We start from the raw sequence: 21,395 nt of genomic DNA, 5'->3' as shown, positions 1-21,395 counted from the left end.
CCCTGCTCTTTCACTAGACCTGCCAATCGGAACAGCCCCGAAATTCAGGGGGCTTGACAAGGGCAGGCTTCTGCTTCTCCCCAAGGGCCAAACCCCCTCACCCACTCTCACACACACTCAAGCACTCGGGCCGCTCCCGCGCCGCAGACCCCGGTCCTTTGCCCCCTTTGGGCTGAGCCGCCAGGCTCCTTCCCTTGCATCCGCACCCCGCCCGCTGCCGAGGCTCCAGATGGCGGCTCCTCGCGTTGGGCTCGAGGCCCCCAGACACCGCCCAGCAGCAGCCGGCGGTCGCTCCCTCCCTCCCTCCCAGCTGCTGCGGCAGAGACCGGGACGGACCGCTCTGCGAAGAGGGCAGGCTCGTCCACCGGCTCTGATAGGGGCAGGAGCCCGGCAGCCGAGGGGCACGCAGGAGCTGTGCGCACGGGGAAGGAGCCCTGCAGGCCCCAGGTGAGGAAGCCGAGTCGGAGGGTGCAGGGAAAGAAGGGAGAGCCTGACCAGTTTCATAGCGCCCTCACACCCCCTCACTGTCCCCTGACCTTCCTTCCCTCACCACCTTCCAGTACCCGGCGCTGCAGGCGGAGCAGTAGCTGGGCCGGAGCACCCGCGGGAGCGCGGGGAGCGGCTGCGCAGCCGCCAGGAGGGGGCGCCCAGCTCCCCCGAGCCGGGGCTGTAGGGCGGGCTTTGCAGGGGATCCCGCCCGCAGCCCAGTGGGAGGCTGCTTTGGCCGGAAGGGTGCCCCCTTCTGCTAGAGAACGGTAATGCCCACCAGCTGTGACCACTTCCTTCCCCATTTCTCCTCTCTTCTTCCTACCCCTCTCTCTCATTTCCTATTTGCTTCCCTTTTTTTCTTGCTTGCCAGGTTCCCTTCCTACCCTCCGCCTCCCTCCTATCATTCTGGAACTTGCCTCTCCTTCCCTCATCCCTTCACTGGCTCAGGGTTTGTCTGCCCACCCGGGGATGATGGAAGGGGAATGGATCTCAGGCCTAGGCTCCGGCTCCTCTCCACAGATGCTTCTCTGAGTGCCGAGTAAGCAGCCCTGAGACTGGCGGCTCGCGGGGTTGTGCTCACTCTCTTACGGGCCAGGGGCCGGCGACTCTTTATTTGCCGGTGAGTGACGCGTTCGGGAGCAGCGCTTCCCCTGAACAGGTAGTTCGGAATTGATTCCTCTTGGAGGATGCATGTATTAAGCTCAGAGCCTTAGGTACTAAGCCTCTTTCTTCCACCCAAAAGTCGGACCACTCAGGGGCATCTTCCCCTTACACATATCCTAAAAACCAAAAGTCTGTCTCTCGGGACAGTGCTCACTGCTTTCTCCTCCAAAGCAGTTCTCCTGGGTGCGGGGGAAGGGGGCGCGAGGGAAGCACTAAAAGGCCACCGCGCCTGGCATCGGCGCCCATCTGAGGTCCTCTTTAATCCCCCGTGTTCTGGCGCGTGCCCACAGACCCTCTGCTCACCGCTGCGCCGCAGCCCTTGGGCATTAGACCCCCGAGAGCACGTTCCCGTAAGCTCCCAGCACAAATCCCCTCAGAAACATTAATCACAACTACCAGTGAATGCAAAATGTGTGCCCGTGCCGTGTCTGCTTTTTAATCCCGAATGTAATTCTGGAAAGCAGCATCAGAAAGGGGCTTTATTAATCCCTTACACGAACAAATACAATCTCTGACCTACTAGACTTGTTTTCCTGCAATTTCACGAAGAGTTAGACTCACTAGAGGAATGTTCAAAGACAGGAAAACTGTGAGAGACTTGTGGTGCATTAATGTAATAATGGGGTGCACTTCAGCCAAAAGGTGCACCTGTTGGGGAATGGAATCACTGGCCAGGGGTCCTGAAATTCTGCAGGGGCTGCAGCAGAGTGGGGGGGGTGGTGAGAGGGGCAAGGGAGAGTGAGCTGGGTGGCAGGCACCTAGCGAGGTTGGGAGCCTGAGAGGAAACCCAGTTCTCTCTCCTCTGCAGGCTTGGGACCCAAGTGATCTCATCTGGGGGGATGCCTCCTTATGAAGGCGCTAGGAGAAGCAGAGGGGCCCACCCACGGCACTCAGCACTTGCCCCCCCTGAGGCCTGTTCCTCACATTTGAGATTTCACTATCATGTTCAATTAATCATATTTCCCTTCTCCCATTTTGTTCAAAACCATCTTCTAGTCTTTCATAATCGTAATTTGCACCATTGCCTTTTATCTGTGATTAAATAGGAAATCGATAAAGACAATGGAGGGTCGGGCCTATAAATTAGCGTTAGGGACTGACATACAGACAGACAGACGGGGCGCTGTGGGTGGGCACTGCCAATCAAGCCTGGTGGGGGCCGCCGCCGCCGCCGGCTGCGCAGGAAGGGGTTGAGAAAAGGCGCTGGGTGCGCGCTGAGTGGAGTGTCTGCTCTGAAATAACCCCAGTGGGCGCAAGCAAAGACTTCTCACTGTACTAAGTGTAGAGTCTCCGGTGATTTTTAGCTTTTCCTGTTTGAGTCTAGAAAAAAAGAGAGGAAAGGATCTGGGTGGGGAGGATGGGACTCCTATTTCTGTCAAAGAGGCCTCCCTCCTGGCAGATGAACAGATTTAAAGCCGGGTGTTTTTAGGCTGGGGTCTATTTCTTCCGGGGATGGAGAGTTAGATTTACTTTTGCATCCTTTCCTTCCCTCTCCACTTGCCTACTAGTCTGAGGGAGAGTGAGAGGAAGGGGAGAAGGAAGGGAGGGGGGGAGAGAGAAAGAAAAAGAGAGATTGAGAGACTCTGTTATTATGATCATATCATAACTCCCTGGCCAAGGAGAAATTTTGTAACACGGAGTCGCTCTCTGCTCTCGGCAGAGGTGCAGGATGGTTCCGTATTGTTTTTCTCCCTCCATGAAATCGATCATGCCTCCCAGACGGCTGAAGGAGGGCACTTTGCCACTCTTCACAGCTTCGCTCCAGCCTCTTTAGCTTTCAATTGAAAACCAATTAAAGGTTTCTATAAATCTGTTAGCTCCCCTTTTATCTGGGGACCCCTGATGCATGCGATACTGCCCTTTAGATGCCTCTTCCGTGTTTTGTTTTACAATTGTTGTATCAATATAATGCGGCCTTTCTTCTCCTGTCTCTATAGATACAGATACACAAGGAAAACCAAAGCTATTCAGTCTCCTCATTTGTCCAGCAGCCTAACAGTGGTGCCCTTTCTCTGCTGCTGCTTTCCCTGCTTCGGGAGCAGCAGTTATGGTAGAAGCAGATGGCTACTGATTGGGGGAGCTTTGTGGCTCTAATACTGAATACTTTATGGAAAAGGACTTTATCATGCTTCGCTGGGCAGAGGAACAAGGGGGTGAGATTTATGGCCAGGAAAAATAAATCTTTTCCAAGTTGTGGCTCCTTCTCACCAGTTGTCTCTTTTGCTGGTGGGGGGGGGGGGGATGGAAACACCGAGGTATTAGTTTTATTTTATTCTCTTTTCTGCTAACAGCACTTTTTAGTCAGAGTCTGAGAGGAGAGCAGACTAAGAGCCAGAAGTTTATGGAATACCTTAGGTGACCATTGCTGCATCAGCATTCTCTGCCCTCAGGGAAAAAGCAGAAGGGTACGGTCTTGAATGCTGTCTAGGGCCATGTTTTCCCGGATGTCCTGTTAGTTGCTGGGTAAAACATCATCCTCCATTATCCTATTATCTGTAGAGAACAAAAAGGAATGTAAATGCTCCCATCCGAAAAATCAGAGAAGGTCACTGGTATTGAAGGAGTGGGGCCCTGATGAGGCATATGGTGATGCGGGTATGCTCCTCTACTCTGAAAGGGTCTGGGCTGCAAGGATGATTAAGGGATGTCTGTGACTGTCAGTTTTTGGACTCCTAATTGAATTTTCAAGCTTTGGAGAATATACAGATTCCAACACTCCACTGAAGGTCCAATTCACCCCAAGATAATTGATCCTTGCATGTTTTCTCTTTTCTTCCCCTCACCTAAGTTTTACTTCTCTTGAGTCAGATATGCCCTACATCTGTTGCAGGAATGTATCCCTTCTCCATATGCAGAGGGCTGCACCCCCTTGCTCCTCCTATTCCCAAAACCTGTTCCCTAGAGCAGTGCCACCCTCTCTTCCATCTCTTCCCTTAGATCTTCCCCTCCCAGGGGCCATGACTAAAGACACCGAAATACTCCCAACATTGGGAGCCAGGTACTGGCAGCCAGGCACAGAGACATGGAAGCCAATTCCAATCCTAGGTCCCCTATTCCACATCAGACAGACTCCTTGTCTCCTTAATATTGAAATGACATTTTCTAGTAAAGAAACATTTGTTCAGAATCTTTCATGTTCTAAGCTCCTTTTCCCTGCCTTTCCTATTCTTTTACCTTGTCCCTAGAAACTGAAGAGGAAAGGCTAGATAGAAGGAAAGGCATGCAGCTTCGGGAAGTGTCCTCTAACTTTCTGCCACAAGCTAGTTCTTCCCAATTCTGCAGGCACGATCACCCCACATAGCCACGCACACCCTTGTGCATTGTTTCTCTCTGAAGAGGAGAAAAAGCGGAGCAGAAAAACCAGGACTTATAAATTACATTTACCTAGATTTCAAAGTGGCAGGCACTGAGATACCTTAAATAATTAACTTTTTGGGCTCTTACTGTGTGCTAGGCTGAATGCTCTGCCAGGCTTATCGCATTTAATTATGACCCTCTGAGCCAAACACTATTCTCTCTAGTTCACAGATCCCCTTTCTTCACAGAAAACAGAAGCACAGGGAGGCTAACTAACCCAAGCAAGTAGTCCAGCTGGGATCTGAACCCAGGCTTGCTCTTGCAATATCCATAGCCACCCTATGAGATAAATGTTGTTTTTGCTATTTTACAAGTGAAGAAACTAAAGTTCAGAGAGGTTGGGTGATTTGCTCAAAGACACACAGCTAGTAGATTGCAGATCTGGGGTTCAAACATAAGTGTTTAGGATCCCAAATTCCGGGCTCTTAACCACTGCCTCTCAGATCCTTCACAAGAAAGAGCAATAAGGAGGCCACAGCTGACCTCTGAGGCCGGGAACTTGCCTGGGCGGGAGATTTCGCAGAGTTTGAGGCTGTAGGCGTGCGGCGAACACAAAGCGCCCGCTCCGGGCTGCGGCTGCGCCAAAAGCCGCGTGCGGCCCGGGTAGGAAGCTCAGCCCCGCAGCCCTGGCCCGGATAGGGGCTCCGTCGGCCGTGCGGCCCACAATGCTCCGCGCGCAGCCCGCGTGCGGGCGTCGGGGGCGGGGCCAGGAGATAGTCGGAGTGGGAACACGCGCTGCTCGAAGTCCCGGGGCAGCAGGGCACCTTCCCGCCGGGTGTGTAGGGGAGGGCCGGAGCTTCCCACTCGAACCCGAGGCCTCCCGCTGCGGAGCCGCCGCCCTTCGAGGGAGAGGAGGGGCAGCGCGGCTCGGAGGCCCTGAGCCCTGGTCAGGGCCGGCGGCCTGGTTCCCCAGGTTTCCCTGGCCACCCAGACTTTGGCTTTCTGGCCACAGCCCTTGAATTAACCAGCGAGGCATTCACATGCTCCTTGTCCTACGTATGGGGTCGCACAACCCAGCCCTTGCTGCCCTGACTAACCGGCGTTTCCAACGTGGCGCCGCTATCAGTTCTAACGGAAGGACTCCCTGGCGGAAGAGGGATAGAAGTCTAATAGGCCTCCCGGCACAAAACTACCTCTTCCGAAATACAGAGGGGAGGAGGGAACGGGGATTGCCGCCTGTGCTTGGAACATTCGGGCCCTTCCTTTGGCAGTAGAAGGGATCGCTGAACACCTGAACGGATTGCTCCTGCCTCCTTTATCATCCAGTACCTCCTTCTGGTTTCCCTAGAAACTTCGAGAAATCCTTTAGCCTTCACTGAGTGGCTTCGAATGCGGGTGCACAATACAATTCCCAAATTTTCTAAAAAGGAAGCGAAGGCAATGTCACTAACAGTAGCCATAGCCAGCACTGAAAGAGCTGTTTACTATGTACCAGGCATTGTTCTCTGCACTCGCTAAATATCACCTCACCCCTCACAATAACTTTACGGGGAGAATTTCCTTTACCACTCCCGGTTCTCAGATGAAGGCCTGAAGCACAGACCGGTTAAATTACCTGCCCAAAGTCAGGGGTTAGGATTCAAACCCGGGGAGTTTCGTGCCCCTGGTGGAGGTGGGGCCTGAACCTGAGTTGTAGGTCCTTCTTCGGTCAGTTCTCCAGACATCTGAGTCAGAAGAAGGCTCCTTAATAGAGGCACTGAGACCTCTCTGGGATGTCCAAGGCTGCAATGAAACTAACCCCGGCTCTCGGAAGTAATCCCTTACCATCTGCTCAGGAATTGGCTTTCCAAAACGCGTTCACCCTCGTTCTCAGTCCTCACCGCGACCCGACCCGGGAGGCAGCCCTTTCCAGCCTTAGTTTGCTGAGGAGGAAAACCAAGGCTGGGCGAGGTCACTGGCAACCCAGCCCTTAAGAGGTGAGAACATAAGCCCATGACTCTGAAAAGGCGGCGGAGGAGACCTACTGCAGGAGGACTGTGAAGGGGGTGGCGAGGAGGGTGGTGGCAGTGGTAAAAAGAGCACTGCTTCTCCCTCAAGCCCAGACTTCAGGACGCCTTTCTGCCCGCGGCGCCTAGCAGGAGACAAGAGTTGGCAATAATTCCAGGGAGGCGGCAGGAGGCTGGAGAACGTGGAAAACGTGGTGCTTCCTCCCTGCTTAGTCCAGGGCGTATGGGGAGCACACCTAGCACACCGCGTGGTCTCTTCTGGCCCCCACGTTCAGAGTTTGCGCTGACTGCTTCTAAAAGAGACACCCCCAGTGAAGGTGGCAAGTCTCGTTCTTCCCAGGTCCCATCCAGTGTTGGGGCTGTATACTCTTTGGTGACTCATCCCAAACGTAGTGGGAGCTGTACCTGCCCTTCCCGGTACTGTGGAGGTAGTGACCTCCTAAGTCTCAGGGAGACCTCCTTAGCCCCACAATGAAGCCCATCTCTGTCATTTGGCCTTCTCTGCACTCTTAGCTCTGTCGCTGAGCTCTTTACTGAGACATCAACACCAGGGACTCCAGACATCAGAAACTATCTGCCTATAGCAGACATAAGAATGGAAACAGCTACACTCTCAGTACATTGACTTCCTCAAGATATTTTCACACATTCAGATGATTCCCACTTGTCTGGAAACATTAACTTCCTAGGGACCCAGGTAAACTGAGTCTAGAATGTAGATTATGCTATGAGGCATCTGATCACACATAGAAGGTAGTAGATACTCAGATCCTGTGGGAAATATATTCTTTAGAACTCTATTCAGCTTTGCTCCTCCAGGAACAATTGCTCTTCTATAGGACTTCACACAGGCTATTTTCTCAAAACCATCCTACATGAAAACATGCAACAGGAAGCACTGACTACTCTGTGAACATGGAACCAAGAAAAATGACAGTCCTGAAAGTTTTTTTTAAATTGCTACCCTCAACAGTATTCACTCCCAACCTGTGTAAACACACACACACACACACACACACACACACACACACACAAAAGGACCATATCTGATTAGGTATAAAAATTGTTCAGACCTAAACTGAATTTTAGGCCTTCAGGAAATCTCAACATCCAGGTCATATTCAATATGTTTATTTTTCTTGGGACTTTGTGAATAATTTGTTTGATACTTCTGGATATTTATTTTTTAAAAAATGAATTTTCCTCAGAATTTTAGAGGAGATTATGAATTATATCTTTGTTACCTTTATATTAAATTACCAGAAGACTATCAAGTCAATCTGGGAACTGGTTTTTCAGTCAGCAAGTTCAAGAGAACAAGTGTAACTTTCAATCTCCTTACCTGTTATTTCTGACATTTTGTAATGTATATACAGTAGTACTGTTTATAGTTGTCATGCAGTTACTGTTGTTTGTGACAAGTTGATCTTTGAATTCCCCGAGAGACCACTTTTTCAACTATTATAATTGAAGAAAGACTTACATTGGTAGTTTTTAAGTGCTTATGAAAATCTACTAAAAGCTATAGGCTTTCCATATGATGCTTGGGGAGACATTCCCTCATCGATGCTGAATTAATATGCCTGGATTAAATCGTGAAACACCTGCAGTTCATTTGAATTGAAATCATGAAAGATGGTTTTCACTCAAAGAGTCCAATATGTGATATGACCAAGGGAGCAGTTTAGGTATGAGAGCATAATTTGTGAAGAAATCAAACTATATTTTCAAGGCTCTAACAAAGCAATATGAATCGCTGCTGTTGTGGTTACTGATTGATATCTATTCCCCAAATCCTTTTCATGGTTTTTTTTTTCTTTTTTGTCTCCCTTTTCCTTAGAGAAAATCAGATAAATCCTTCAGGAACAAATGCCGTGGACAGATTCCAAGCTAGAAAGTCCTGGGCATGTGTGCATTCTGCCTAGACCCCCCCTTCCCAGGAGAGGAATGCGTTATGCTGCTCATCCCCCAGCAGCCCAACTTAAAATCAAAGTCCATACCTCAGAGAACTAGCTGGGATCAGATGCTATGTAATCTCCCTATTATGAATCCAATGTATGTCAATCAGCACCTGTCTTTTTAACTCAGGAATTATACACAGCCTAAAACAGAGAGAAAAAGAGGTGGAACTCAAGTACTATTGGGATAATGTCCCTTCTCCTGGTTGTGAACCTCTCAACTTAGTGACATTCCCAAGGCCTAGACACAGTCTTTCTAAATCTGATGCTCTCTCCCATTTGAGACTACTGGACAGCCCTTCATCCTCAGTTTGCCTGGAAAGCCTGGCCCAGGGGGTGAGGAAGTTCTGAGTGGCTGACTGTGGCCCTGCTTACATTTCCTTCTGTCCACCTTACTCCTCCTGCTGAGACCTATTCAAGGGCTGTGGTGTCTGAGTCTGGGAAGGATATCATAACCCACAGATTTGACAAAACCACGATATTCCCCGCCAGCTCTCTAGATATTGTATGGAGAGTGGTATCAAAGCTGGGAGAATCTAAGGGGTCAGGATGCTGGATATTGGATCTGGTCCACAAGTCACACTCACACAGGTGAGCATGAGGTGTTGATTTCATATTTGTGGTAGTTGTCTTCAATATCACATCAGTTTGCTAGCCCTGCTAGAAGTCATACTCAAAAACCATTAAGCCAGTTAACTACAACTCATATCCAGGAGAGGAAATGAATTACACAAAGTCCTCAAAGATTATTCAGCTCACAGCTGAACTCCCAAGAGAAGGGTGAGTGGAACTTGAGATCCCTCACAGAGAAGGTTATAAACTTGAGAAAGGTAGGTTATAATCATAATGACAATAGTTGTAGTATAGAAGCAGCATTAAAAACAGCTACCATTTATTGAGAAACAGGAAAAGCTGAAACAAGAACAGTGTGAGTCAGGAGTAATGATCCCTGAACTGGAGTCCCTTCTCCCAGGCTACAAAATTATCCATCCTTTGAGGGTCTGGCTATGCCAGGACCAACCTGGGAAACCTTCATTTATCACCTGATGAACAACTGTAATACTTACGCAAGGAATAGACCCAAACTGAGATTACCATGTACACTTATAAAAAACAAAGTGCCCCCCAATCCCTGTAAACTTTTTCCAGCTCAGCAAGTCTGCCTCTTCTTGTCTCTAAGTTATCCCTTAGACAGTTTCCAAGTCCAAGGTGAGGCTGTGCAATGCAATACCCCACTGTGAAGTTCCATTCTTTATCTCCCCCAGCCCTCGCAGCCCTGTCCTGAGACCTCCCTATGTGACATTGATAAGCTTAGGAAAAAGTTTCCACACACTGTTTCATTGGCCATCCTCTTGTCTTCCAGTGTATTCTCCCTTTCACCATGAATTGATTTTTTTTTTTTTAATTGGACAACTGAGGCTTTGCTGGTGTAGTGCTTCGGAGGTAGGATTAGAAGGGGATGAACCAGGACCTGGAAAGGAAGAGAGAAAGAGAAACAATGTGTTTTCATTCTTAAAGGGTAATAATTCTTCTAAGTGAGTTATTCTTAGAGACTTCACCAGCCTCCTATCACAGAAGCTGAAGTATTTTGGGCCCCACTTCTCTACCCTGGGAGGAAAAAGGACATTTCCATCCTAATACTCACTAGGAATCAGATTTCCTTTCTTCCCCTTTCTCCACCCTCTCACTTAGTTCATAAAAGGCACCACCTCGGGAATCATTCATCAACCTCTCTCCAGCCTTCTCTTCCAAAACAATACTGAAGTTGTCTACATGTGTATTTTTCACCATAACTGCACAAAGCCTCGCTAAAGGGAGCAAGGTGAACGTACCTTCACTCTTCATTGTTATCTCTCTAATCATTTAATTGGAAATACAATCCCATGGAAAAGTCCTCCAAATATAAACCCATTGTTCCATGTGAATTAGACACAACTATTGACTGAGATGCATTTTTATAGTACTGGTTGAAACTGAATAAATGCCTCAATCCTTCATTTAGTATCAGTGAATTCCAGTAAGTAATAATGCAGAGTGATTTCAAAGTAGTTTATGCACCATTTTATCCCATAAATTTCTAGGGAAATAAAAGTAATTTTAGTAGGTTCTTCTTTACATCCTATTAATAATTGTCATTAAGACCATTTATATTACCAAGCAAAATGTGCATCACTTAAAATACTCGAAAACCCTCAAAGTAGGAATGTCAGGCTTAATCTTACCCATATTTGTTTTTTGTTATAGCAGTCATTCAATACATAAGACAAAGAGTTGGTTGGATTCATAGCATGTTAGAAATTCTTTTATTTGGGGATTTTTGCCTGAAATCAGCAGGGGAAATCTTAAGTAGAGGGCAGAAAAGAGAAACTGAGAGTAAATATCTGATGGTCAGATTCTCCATACATCTCTCCCTTCATTGATGTATTGAATCTTAGCTATTTTCTGTCTTGGGATTTGGAAGGTCAAACTCCCCCACCCCCAACTTAAGTATCAGAAGCATTTTTTATTTTATACAAACTGGAGTCTAGGTTTCAGAACTTCAAAGGAGACATAGTCTAAATGTCCTGTATATTTAAGAAAAGAAAGGCCAGGGGAAAGAAAAAATGTGTTCCATTTAGAGTTTAAGGTTATCTAAATGCCCACACCCTGAAGTGGATGCTTTTGTATTTACAATATGTAGGAGGATTTTTTTAAGTGGCTTGAATAGACAGATGACTTTTTCTGGGAAAGGCAAACTTTTCTAAATAACAGCAAAAGAAGACTTTAAGGATTGCTCTGTTCAACAGTTTAATGGAATTAGAGTCAGGGGCACTGCGAGCGCGTGCGCGCGCGCGCACACACACACACACGTCGCTTTATCACGCTATAGTTTCTGAAGGACCACAACTGTCTTATGGCTAATTCTTTATCTTAACTTGCTGTTGTTTACACCTGTGCCTCTCCTGCCCTTTCTTTTTCCTTTTCTTCTCTGAATTTACTTAAGTGACCACGATTCTTCATCCCTGCTTGTTATTTTTCAGATGTTTGAGGCAATTCTTTTGACATTTCTAATTCTCTCACCTTTTCTTTAAAGAAGCGGGGTGGGGGGAGGATGCTCTCTTGTGTGTGAGAGAGAGTAGGGTTGTATGAATGAAGCATCCAGTCATAAGACAACTAATGGCCAAAACACTAGAAGATTCTTATATACAGACATGTGAGAGTCCTCAGCATTTAGCTTTGGTCAGAGTTGCCCTTTGCCAAACTGTTTAAAAGTGTTCACACATGCATAAGAGAAATGATAGGTTAAGGTGAAAGAAGCTTTTTCAGCTTAAGAAGCTTTGAAAATTTAGTAGCTAACCTGGAAATGAGGGGGAAATTCATTTATAGGGATTTTGCAACCCTTCTTTTGCCGAGTCCCGATTTAAACCGAGGCAGCAGCTCCGTCTGACCAGAAAAACTTAGAACTTACGTGGGGAGGAGGGAGCTAACCAAGGCCAGGTGAAAATGGAGGGAAGGAGGCAGAGAGAGAAGAGAGGGAGAGAGAGAGATCAAGAAGAGAACTCACGTAGTGGAAAATTACTCCCACATCTTTATTTCTGCTCAGCAAAATCCTTCCCTGGCCTCCTTGGACTGCGGGCGCTCCTTGCTGCCCCACTGGGTTCCGGAGGGAGATCTCACAGTCGTGAGCGGATGAAACCAACACTGTAAGCACCTTTTCCTTTTAAGCTGTTCTTTGCCAACCCCCAAACCACTTACCTTATTTTAACACTGGATAAAAACGAGACTGTCTCCTCCTTAAGTCATGGTTCTGCTCGGTCCACTTCAACCGACGACACAATCCGATTTATCCTGAAGCTAACAGATTGTCCTCTTCAAAGTAGCGGTGTTGTGGGTGGGGCTGAGACAGTGGAGCCGCCTATACACTCAAAGGTCTTTCTTCCCATAGGAGTTGAGAGTTGAAAGGCGAAGAAGAACCCAGAGATCCCCAGCGAAAATGTATTGCGGCCCCTGTTGAAGGAGTCAACTTTCAGGCTGTTAAAGTCCTCAAGTCATTAGCATCAGCTGCGGCACTGGAGGGGCAAGCCAGCGCCTCTAAGTGGCTTAGCGCACAAACGAGGCTCCCGAGACCACCGCGGCAACCCCAACCGCTCTTCCACCACCGGCTGGATGTAAATTGCTCTCCGGAGCCCATCTTGGTAATAATTTTTACTTTGACTACCCCCTCCGAGGTCTTAGAATACGGGCCGCCCGCAACATGGGACCCCCTCGGGGACTACGAAAAACGCGCCAGGCAGAGAGCGGAAAGGCAGGAACATCTTGAGTCTAGTAACCGGGGTTCTTCCCACCGATCTCCCCTCACCCTTCCCCTGCCCAGGTGCTCAAGTTCTGGGACCAGATGACCCCAGTAAATCCCTTGCCGTGGTCTGGCGGCGTCCTCGCTCCATCCTCCTCACCCCATCTCTGGGTCCCCGGGAAGACTGAGCCAAGTTCTCACCGAAGCGCATCCTTTCTGAATCTTGCTCGGAAAGGCTTGGTAGGGTGAGCGCTCCAAGAGAGAGCGGGCGCCGGTTTATCACCCTCAGGGAACTAGCTGAGCAAATCAGCGGGCGCTCAATGGCCAGGGAATCCCCAGGGGCTAATCCGCAACCCCCCACCCTTTTACTGAACTCGGACTCGGGAAGTGCGCGCGGGCTCCGTGCGCGCGCTGGGTGGCCAGCTCTCTGCCAGAGGTTCCCCAAGTGCCGAGAGAAACGGAGAAAAGCCCGCTCCAGTTCTTTTGGTACTTCCCTTTCCGACCCCGAAACTGATTTTTCCCTCCTCACAGTCCCAGCGGGCCGAAGCTAATTTAGGAGGAGGCGGGCCGGGCCGCGCTCAGAGAGGCTTTGCCACTTGGGGAAGGTGCCCAGGACCTGCGGGGCGCGGGCAGGCCAGAGAGACCGCTGCGAGGCAGGCGGCGCCGAAGGGAGCGCCCAGCCCAGCAAAGAGTTAAAGGGAGGGGACGTGGGCTGTCACGCGTCATTGGGCAGATTATGTGCAGCAAACAAAAAGTGTGTGTCTGCGTGCCAGTCAGTCACTGCATCGGGTCCATCTGTACAACTCTCTCCGCGCGCTCTCGCTGTCTTGCTCTCGCTCTCTCGCTCTCCCCTCTTACTCTCTCCTCATCTCTCTCACCCTATCTCTCCATCTCTCTCTCTCTCTCTCTCTCTCTCTCTCTCTCTCTCTCTCTCCCCCCTCTTTAGGCATAGCCTACCACAGAGCAACACCTCTTGACATGGAAATGCACTGATACAATAGGCAAAAGAAACCACTCGATTGCATCTCCCGGTTCCAGGTGGCCTTATTTGGGCGATTCGTTCCTGACCTTATTCCTGGTAAGTCTTGTGCTTAGATGTGGGAGGGGGATGGGGAGGAAGGCAGGTTTGGTAGGGAGAGTGGAAATTTATGTCGTCCGTCTCGTCATCCACCAGAAGAGAGGGAAACATAATTGTTGAGGGCATCTCTACTGGCAATAAGATTATACAAAGGGAGGAGCGGGTGGGGATCACTTTGCGGGAGAAGCAAGCGACTGGGGAGCGCGCGGCCGCCAGACAATGCCTGCCTACGGGGAGGGCGAGCGGCCGGCTGCAGCGACGCGCTCTCGGCGATCCCCGCGGGCTCTGGGGAGGATCCCCCGGGCGACGGGAGCTGCGGCCTAGAGCAGGCTGCAGAGCTCGGAAGGGCTGGGTGGCGGAGGCGACCGCACGCCGGCGGGCGAACCCAAGCTCTCGCCCAGCCGTTATTGTGGCCAGCTCGTGGCGGCCGCCGCGGCGACGCGAACCCCTATTAGCGCGGCGTAGCAAGGATCTTTTCACCGTATTGTTAGGTAGAACTGCATTTTAATGATTGCGTCCCTGCTGTTGCCCGAAGTGACGGGGCGACCTCCCGGCACAATGAAACGCCTGTGTGAAAGAGACTTTTAAAGGGAAGAGAGAAATTGAGGCATAAAACGCTGAATTGAGGAAACTGAAAAGGAGAGAATAGGATTCCGTTGAAAAGGAGATGAGAGATTCTGAAGGGTTTTTTTTTTCAACGTATTTAAATTTGCAATTAGAGATCAGAAAGCTACCTTGTGTGGGGTAAAAATACCCAGAGACAGATGCTGTAATATAGTAAAGTAAGTTTCTACTTTATGGCTATTTCCTCTTATTTCTGTCTGGCAGAAACAGCCTAATACTTGACATTTGGAGGATGTAGCAGAGTGAATGGAAAAAGAGGCTGACCAAAGTTTCATGCTCTGTTAGCTAGAAAGGGGGGGAAAGGGGGGGAAAAAAGAAGCTCTACCTTGTAATCACATTTGCAAGATTAATTGGTTAATAGGCATTAAGATAAAAATGGACATTACTAATATTATTCCATAATGAACAGCTTCTCAGGAAAAGAATTAGGTCTACTCTTTCCTGCTACTTAAATTATACAAAGCGTTCATAAATTACTGCCTATGGCGACGTTATAGGGAAAATCCAACTTGGGGGAATCTTTTAATCAGTCAGAGCTAACAATGCAGTTAGTTCAAAGCCAGTTTAAAATTTGAATACCTGCTTTGTTTTTTTTTTTTAAATGACAAGTTTTGTAGGGGTGTCCAGTGGCATAGGAAGGAAAATGTCTCTTCATGATAGCTTAATAGAGCCTTCCATCAGGGTATTAAACTTTCTAAATTGCTGTGGATTAAACAGTCAGAGAGCCCACAGAGGTCTACCCAAGTGGGGCTGCCCCCTCTTGCCCAAACAGGGTCATATCTGGGGGAGTAAGAATTCACCAGTCACTACACCTGCAGTATTTCAATCAGGGGACACTTCAGGCCTGCCCTGTACCTGCTCACTTCATGAGGCACATGCAACTCAATCCACCCCCTTGTATAACAAGGTAACTGGGATTCACCCTCATCCATAAATAAGCATGTCGAGAAAAAAATAATTACCTCCGCTTGCTGCTTTTAATTAAAGCCTCGGAGGGACAGTGTTGGATTATGGTAATGAACAGACATACGTCCCCTCTTGTAGGCTGCAGAGAAAGGTTAGCTGACACAGAATCAGTGGCCCTGACATTCAACTTGAAATCCATTCGCCATGCTCGGGGCTGTCTCTGCCTGCTCACTAAGGCTGCTCCCCTCTTTGGAAGAAAGAAAAAATCAACTCCTGGGCACCCAGTTCAATACATAAGAAGAGAGGAGAGGAGCTTTCTCCCAAGGGTTGGAAGTTTCTTTCAGTCGGGAAAAGTCTATAGGCTAGTAAAAAAAGAAATCCTCTTGTTCCCCCACCTTTATCCCCCAAATCCTGTCCCCCAAGGTAATGCAAAAAAACTGTCTTTCCTAGCTCTGTTGTCCTTCTCAAAAGCGGTCCACTCTGAGATCCCACGATTCCAATTATCTTTAAAAGGCGCGGGGTGGGGGGGGGGGGGCGGAGTACTCCTCAGTTGGCATTTTCCAAAATATGCCAGATTTAATCTGCCACTGGTTTTATTTTTGAAATCAATGCTATGCAAAATATCAGGCAAATTCAAGAAAAATATGTCTATAGTTAAAATGTTCTGCCTGGATTCATAGAGGCAAAAGGAGTCAATAAGGAGTAATATAAGTTGTTTCCTTACCCTGTGTATCTGTCACCAGTGATGGAGGATTCAGGCATCCAGCGAGGCATCTGGGATGGAGATGCCAAGGCTGTCCAGCAATGCCTGACAGATATTTTTACCAGTGTTTACACCACCTGCGACATCCCTGAGAATGCTATATTCGGTCCCTGCATCCTGAGCCATACTTCCCTGTATGACAGCATAGCTTTCATAGCTCTCAAGTCCACGGACAAGAGAACAGTTCCCTATATCTTCCGGGTAAGTCTTGGCCAGTGCTGCCTTGGGTATGAGGGTAATCCCATGTTGAAAACTGACCAAGGATCATTCTAATGACAAGCTGAGATAGTTTCTGAATGTAGAAAGTAAAATAATGTAAGACATCCTATTTTACACACCAAAAAAAAAAAATAGAAAAGGAATATTAAACTCAAATTATTGTCAACTGATTTCTGGAATAAATGACAAAATTTGATTTGGAATGCCAGGTATATCTAAATCACTGCCTCAGTTCTGGGCTTTCCTGGTGATGAACACAACTTCCTTAACTCTTTGGGAGATTTCAACTAGGGTGGAACCTATCTGCATACTAAGTACTTTCTGTAAGGACTTTTATTATAAGTATTGGGTGCATTTGTGTTCCAACCTAGGAGGCCTTCTTTTCCTCTAAAGGTTACTCTTTCTAGGAAGCTAGCTAGTCCCAGAATTTGTATTTAATGAAAATGTTAATGGTTTGACAAGAAAACATCATTAAATTCATATGTTTGAGTTTCAAGATATAAGTCCTGCCACTTTCTATTCTTTCTTTACAAAGAAAATCTATTAATTGTTTAAGGCAAAATTAGGAAGATGAATGAATGCCACGGAATAGTTTCTAAGATCTAAGCTTGCTTTTTAACTTCCGAAGCAAACAAAATTCCTCACAGTTTTGTAATGTGGGATAATTGAGAAGTGAATTCTCAAGAGGTTAATACTGATTTGAATTGTAAGGAGAAATTCCCCCATTTGATATTCAACCAGTATATGAAAACCACAGCTTAATCTATATGATTGACACAGTGTTTCAAAAGACAGTCATCTTGCCTGCTGGTTACAAACACAAAGATGGGTGCCAACTTGGGTCACGGTTAATCTTGATCTCAGATAATTCTTCGGAAAAGAATAACAAAAAGGAAACGGTCCTGGTTCCTCTGGCTTCATTCTCTCACAAGGGTCTCCCTCCCCCCACCCCCCTACCTTCTTGTATTCTTTCCTTTTTTCTAAACTGTAGGTAGACACCTCAGCGGCAAATGGTTCTTCAGAAGGTCTCATGTGGCTGCGACTTGTCCAGTCAGCCAGAGATAAAGAAGAGCAGAACCTTGAAGCCTATATAAAAAACGGACAGCTGTTTTACCGCTCTCTCCGCAGGATTGCCAAAGACGAGGAGTTACTAGTTTGGTATGGGAAAGAACTGACTGAGTTACTCTTGCTCTGCCCCTCTAGATCCCACAGCAAAATGAATGGTAGGTTGGCTCGCGACCCGCGACGGGGCCCTTCGCTAGCGGGGGGAGACGCGGCGGGAGGCGGGGGCTCACTCTGGCGCACTGGCGCCTTTCCTCCCTTAGGGCGTCTGCTGGGAAACTTCGGAGGTATAGTCCGCAATGCAGCTGGGACCGATAGATGAGAATAAACCGGGGGACACTGGCTTGGTTACTGCACCCTCCCCCCCGATTTGGAGGGGAAGTTAGATCAGGTCGGACAGGATACTCTTTTCTCAGGCGCTCAGGTCCTGAGAGATGAAGGTGGATTTGTGAAGAGGGTGATGGCAAACTGGTCTGGAGACGATGCTTAGTAATCATGTGGTGTGCGTGTGTGCGCGCGCGCGCACGTGTGTGTGTGTGTGTGTGTGTGTGGTGTTTTCTCACTAAGCAGGGTCGTCCCCTTACACATGCCTGGAATGCAGCCAACGTTTCCAGTTTGAGTTCCCCTATGTGGCGCATCTGCGCTTCCGCTGCCCCAAGAGACTTCACAGCGCTGATGCCAGCCCCCAAGAAGAGCAAGGCGGCGGCGTGGGCACCAAGGATCACGGGGGCGGGGGCGGGGGCAAGGACCAGCAGCAGCAGCAGCAAGAGGCGCCCTTGGGCCCCGGCCCCAAGTTCGGCAAAGCCGGCCCCATCCACCACTACCCCGCCCCCTCCCCCGAGGGCAGTAACCAGCCTGCGGCTGGCGGCGGCTGCGGCGGCGCCAAGCCCTCCACGGACTTTCACAACCTGGCCCGGGAGCTCGAAAACTCGGGAGGAGGCAACAGCTGCTCCCCGGCCCGGAGCCTCGGCAGCGGCGGCGGCGGCGGCCACCAGGAGGCAGAGCTGAGTCCCGACGGCAACGCCACGGGCGGCGGCAAGGGGAAGAGGAAATTCCCGGAGGAGGCGGCGGAGGGGGGCGGCGGCGTGGGACTGGCGGGGGCACGGGGTCGCTTCGCCGAGCGGCCCCTGCCCGCCTCCAAGGAGGACTTGGTGTGCACGCCGCAGCAGTACCGCGCCTCGGGCAGCTACTTCAGCCTGGAAGAGAACGGCCGCCTTTTCGCGCCGCCCAGCCCCGAGACGGGCGAGGCGAAGCGCAGCGCCTTCGTGGAGGTGAAGAAGGCGGCCCGAGCGGCCGGTCTGCAGGAGGACGCGGCCACCGACGGCGGGGGCGCGGCCGCCGAGGACCAGGACGCGGGCGGCGGCGGCGGCGGTGGCGGCGGCGGCGGCGGCTCCTCCACGCCCGTGGCCGCTTCGCCGGCAGGCGCCGACAAGCTGCTGGCCCCGCGGCCTGGGGGCCCTCTGCCTAGCCGGCTGGAGGGCGGGAGCCCGGCGCGGGGCAGCGCCTTCACTTCGGTGCCGCAGCTGGGCGGCGCGGGCGGCAACGGCGCGGGCGGCGGCGCGGGCGCGGGGGCCTCCGGCGGCGCGGGCGGCGGCCAGGGTGCCGCCTCGGACGAGCGCAAGAGCGCCTTCTCGCAGCCGGCGCGCTCCTTCTCACAGCTGTCCCCGCTGGTGCTGGGCCAGAAGCTGAGCGCGCTCGAGCCGTGCCACCCCGGCGACGGGGTGGGCCCCACCAGACTCTACCCCGCCGCCACCGACCCTCTGGCCGTGAAGCTGCAGGGGGCCGCGGACCTGAACGGAGGTTGCGGGGCCCTGCCGAGCGGCGGCGGCGGCGGCGGCGGCGGCCTGCCCAAACAGAACCCCTTCCTCTACGCCACCGCCTTCTGGCCCAAGAGCTCCGCGGCGGCGGCGGCGGCGGCGGCGGCGGCGGCCGCGGGGCCCCTGCAGTTGCAGCTGCCCTCTGCGCTCACGCTGCTGCCGCCCTCCTTCACCTCGCTGTGTCTGCCCGCGCAGAACTGGTGCGCCAAGTGCAATGCCTCCTTCCGCATGACCTCCGACTTGGTGTACCACATGCGGTCGCATCACAAAAAGGAGTACGCGATGGAGCCCTTGGTGAAGCGGCGGCGGGAGGAGAAACTCAAGTGCCCCATTTGCAATGAGTCCTTCAGGGAGCGCCACCACCTCTCCAGGCACATGACCTCGCATAATTGACACGGAAAGGACCCTAGCTTTCCACGCGCGCACACTCACAGTCAAGCCACCTGCAGGAAAAACACGCGAGGACATCCACCACCTCCTTGTGACCTGAAACGTTGCACCCAGAGACAGAAACACACACACTCAAACATACACGTACCACCCCCCCAACCTTTTCATTTACATGTTTACCTGCGACCTACATTACACACACACACACACACACACACACAGACACACGCACACGCACACACACACACAAGACAGGATGGTGGATTTTTGATTGGGTGGGTTGTTCAAGGGGTTTTCTTTTGAATGCACGCATTTTCACTTTCCAAAAACAAAGGTACATTTTTAAAAATGTCATATATTGCAACATATTGATGCATTTGTCATACGTTTCTACTTAAATTATTAAGCACTTACGGTTTAGATGTAATAATTATATGTAAGGGCAAAATTTATTTTAGATATAAAGTAAAGGAGGAGGGTGAGATGGTTTCTGCATTTCTTAATGACAGTTTGTGTTCTTACAAAAATAAATAAAATGAAGAAAAAGGGGTCACCATTCAATTTAAGTTTCCAGGGGGAAGTGCATGTATCATGAAATGATTATGGACTTCAGTGAAGAATGTCATCATTATGTAAATATGTATTTCCTTTTAATACAAAGTGTAATTTTGTGCCAGTGAAATGGAGTCTGAATAGTTATGTGTTTCTTTTATCCCTGGAAAGATTTATTAAACTTTATAGATTATCCAGGTATTGTTGGATGCTTTGACAATAAATGACTATTTTCTTCAAAGCAATTATTTGAAAAGTGTTTTTAAGGTTTTGTGTGTGTGTGTGTGTGTGTGTGTGTGTGTGTGTGTGTAGCTAAGGGCTACACTTTGAGTAGATACCATCTATTTTCATTGAGTCTCTGAAAAGAAGAGAAGAGATAGCAGAAGAGAGGGATAATAAACCCTGTCCCACTTACATTCACTTACTCTAAGCCAATATTGAACCTAAAAGGGAGAAGATAAAGTTTGATTATTGTTTGTAAAACCTTTAGCTGGAAAGTTTTGGGCTTCTTCATCAAAAGACAAATCAGACAAAGATGTCTGCCATGAAGCTAACCTGTCAGTGGGATGTCAGCATTTTTTTTCAGCAGCAGGATAATCAGCATCTTCACAAGTGACCAGAGACAATTTTCAGGCCTTGATCAGAGAAGCCAGATGAATCGCCCACTTTAATTCTACGAGTGATGCCTACGTGAAGGAGTATCTTGTGCTCTAGAACCCTTCAGCATTCTGTCATTATCCATTAAGAGACCCCATGAGGAGCTTCTTTACAAACCAAGGTGAAATGACCATGATAGTCTATGTATTGCTGAGCCCAGCCTTCTTTCTAAAGCCTTGGGCAGCTGCACAGCCTCTGGAAAAAAGCCAGTCCTAGAGCATTATGATACAGAAGAACCTGATAATTTTCCTCCCCTTCCTGATCTTCCTCTTATGAAAAGTCTCTCTGAACTCTTCATATACTGACAACAATTCTTAGTTAAGTTGTTCAGCAACCATTAAGTGCAAAACCATAAAAATGATGACCTTTTAGGTCTCAGGGTCGCCTGCACTTAATCTATTCTCTTCAGAGTCATTCTAGAAATGCTCTACTAACAGACACCACCCTGGCTTATCTGTCACAGGAGGTACTCTTTCCCACTTTGTCCTCCACATCTGGTCAGTCCTCCACTATGTCAGAAGGAGGACACCCGTGAGAAAGTCTGAAATGAGAAACTTGCACGGTCTCATTGAAGACATTCAATGGCTTCCCCTCTAAGAGGATCTGAAAGCCTTATTAGCTTAAGGTGACTACAGAACAAG

At 49.4% G+C, this 21,395-nt stretch overlaps 1 protein-coding gene across 4 annotated transcripts; it reads left to right on the top strand.

Moving 5' to 3' along the window:
* The first annotated feature begins 281 nt into the window (after positions 1–281).
* On the top strand, positions 282–20,317 carry PRDM8 (PR/SET domain 8). Of its 4 annotated transcripts, none has more exons than XM_088021139.1 (7): positions 802–1,108; positions 11,997–12,096; positions 12,339–12,588; positions 13,633–13,764; positions 16,038–16,258; positions 17,268–17,499; positions 17,909–20,317. In XM_088021139.1, the coding sequence occupies exons 5-7, from the start codon at positions 16,040–16,042 to the stop codon at positions 19,546–19,548; spliced, it is 2,091 nt and encodes a 696-aa protein (XP_087877265.1). In that variant the 5' UTR covers positions 802–1,108; positions 11,997–12,096; positions 12,339–12,588; positions 13,633–13,764; positions 16,038–16,039; the 3' UTR covers positions 19,549–20,317. The 4 variants fall into 4 exon arrangements, with proteins under 4 accessions (XP_027979943.2, XP_087877265.1, XP_027979942.2 ...); XM_028124139.2 differs by lacking the exon at positions 802–1,108 and adding an exon at positions 8,914–9,004; XM_028124142.2 differs by lacking the exons at positions 802–1,108; positions 11,997–12,096 and adding an exon at positions 282–447.
* Positions 20,318–21,395: the final 1,078 nt, after the last annotated feature.

Source organism: Eumetopias jubatus, unplaced genomic scaffold, assembly GCF_037043125.1.
Source record: "Eumetopias jubatus isolate StellerSeaLion01/CBP00866 unplaced genomic scaffold, mEumJub1_p1.0 scaffold_2, whole genome shotgun sequence".
NCBI classification, from domain to species: domain Eukaryota; kingdom Metazoa; phylum Chordata; class Mammalia; order Carnivora; family Otariidae; genus Eumetopias; species Eumetopias jubatus.
Note: the sequence above shows the minus strand (reverse complement) of the source record. Positions and strands in the feature narration are given on the sequence as shown.

Coding starts and splice junctions, on each gene's coding strand:
- PRDM8 (XM_028124142.2), top strand. CDS start 16,040: ATGGAGGATTCAGGCATCCAGCGAGGCATCTGGGATGGAGATGCCAAG. Junction 16,259..17,267: donor CAGTTCCCTATATCTTCCGG/GTAAGTCTTGGC, acceptor TCTAAACTGTAG/GTAGACACCTCAGCGGCAAA. Junction 17,500..17,908: donor ATCCCACAGCAAAATGAATG/GTAGGTTGGCTC, acceptor CTCACTAAGCAG/GGTCGTCCCCTTACACATGC.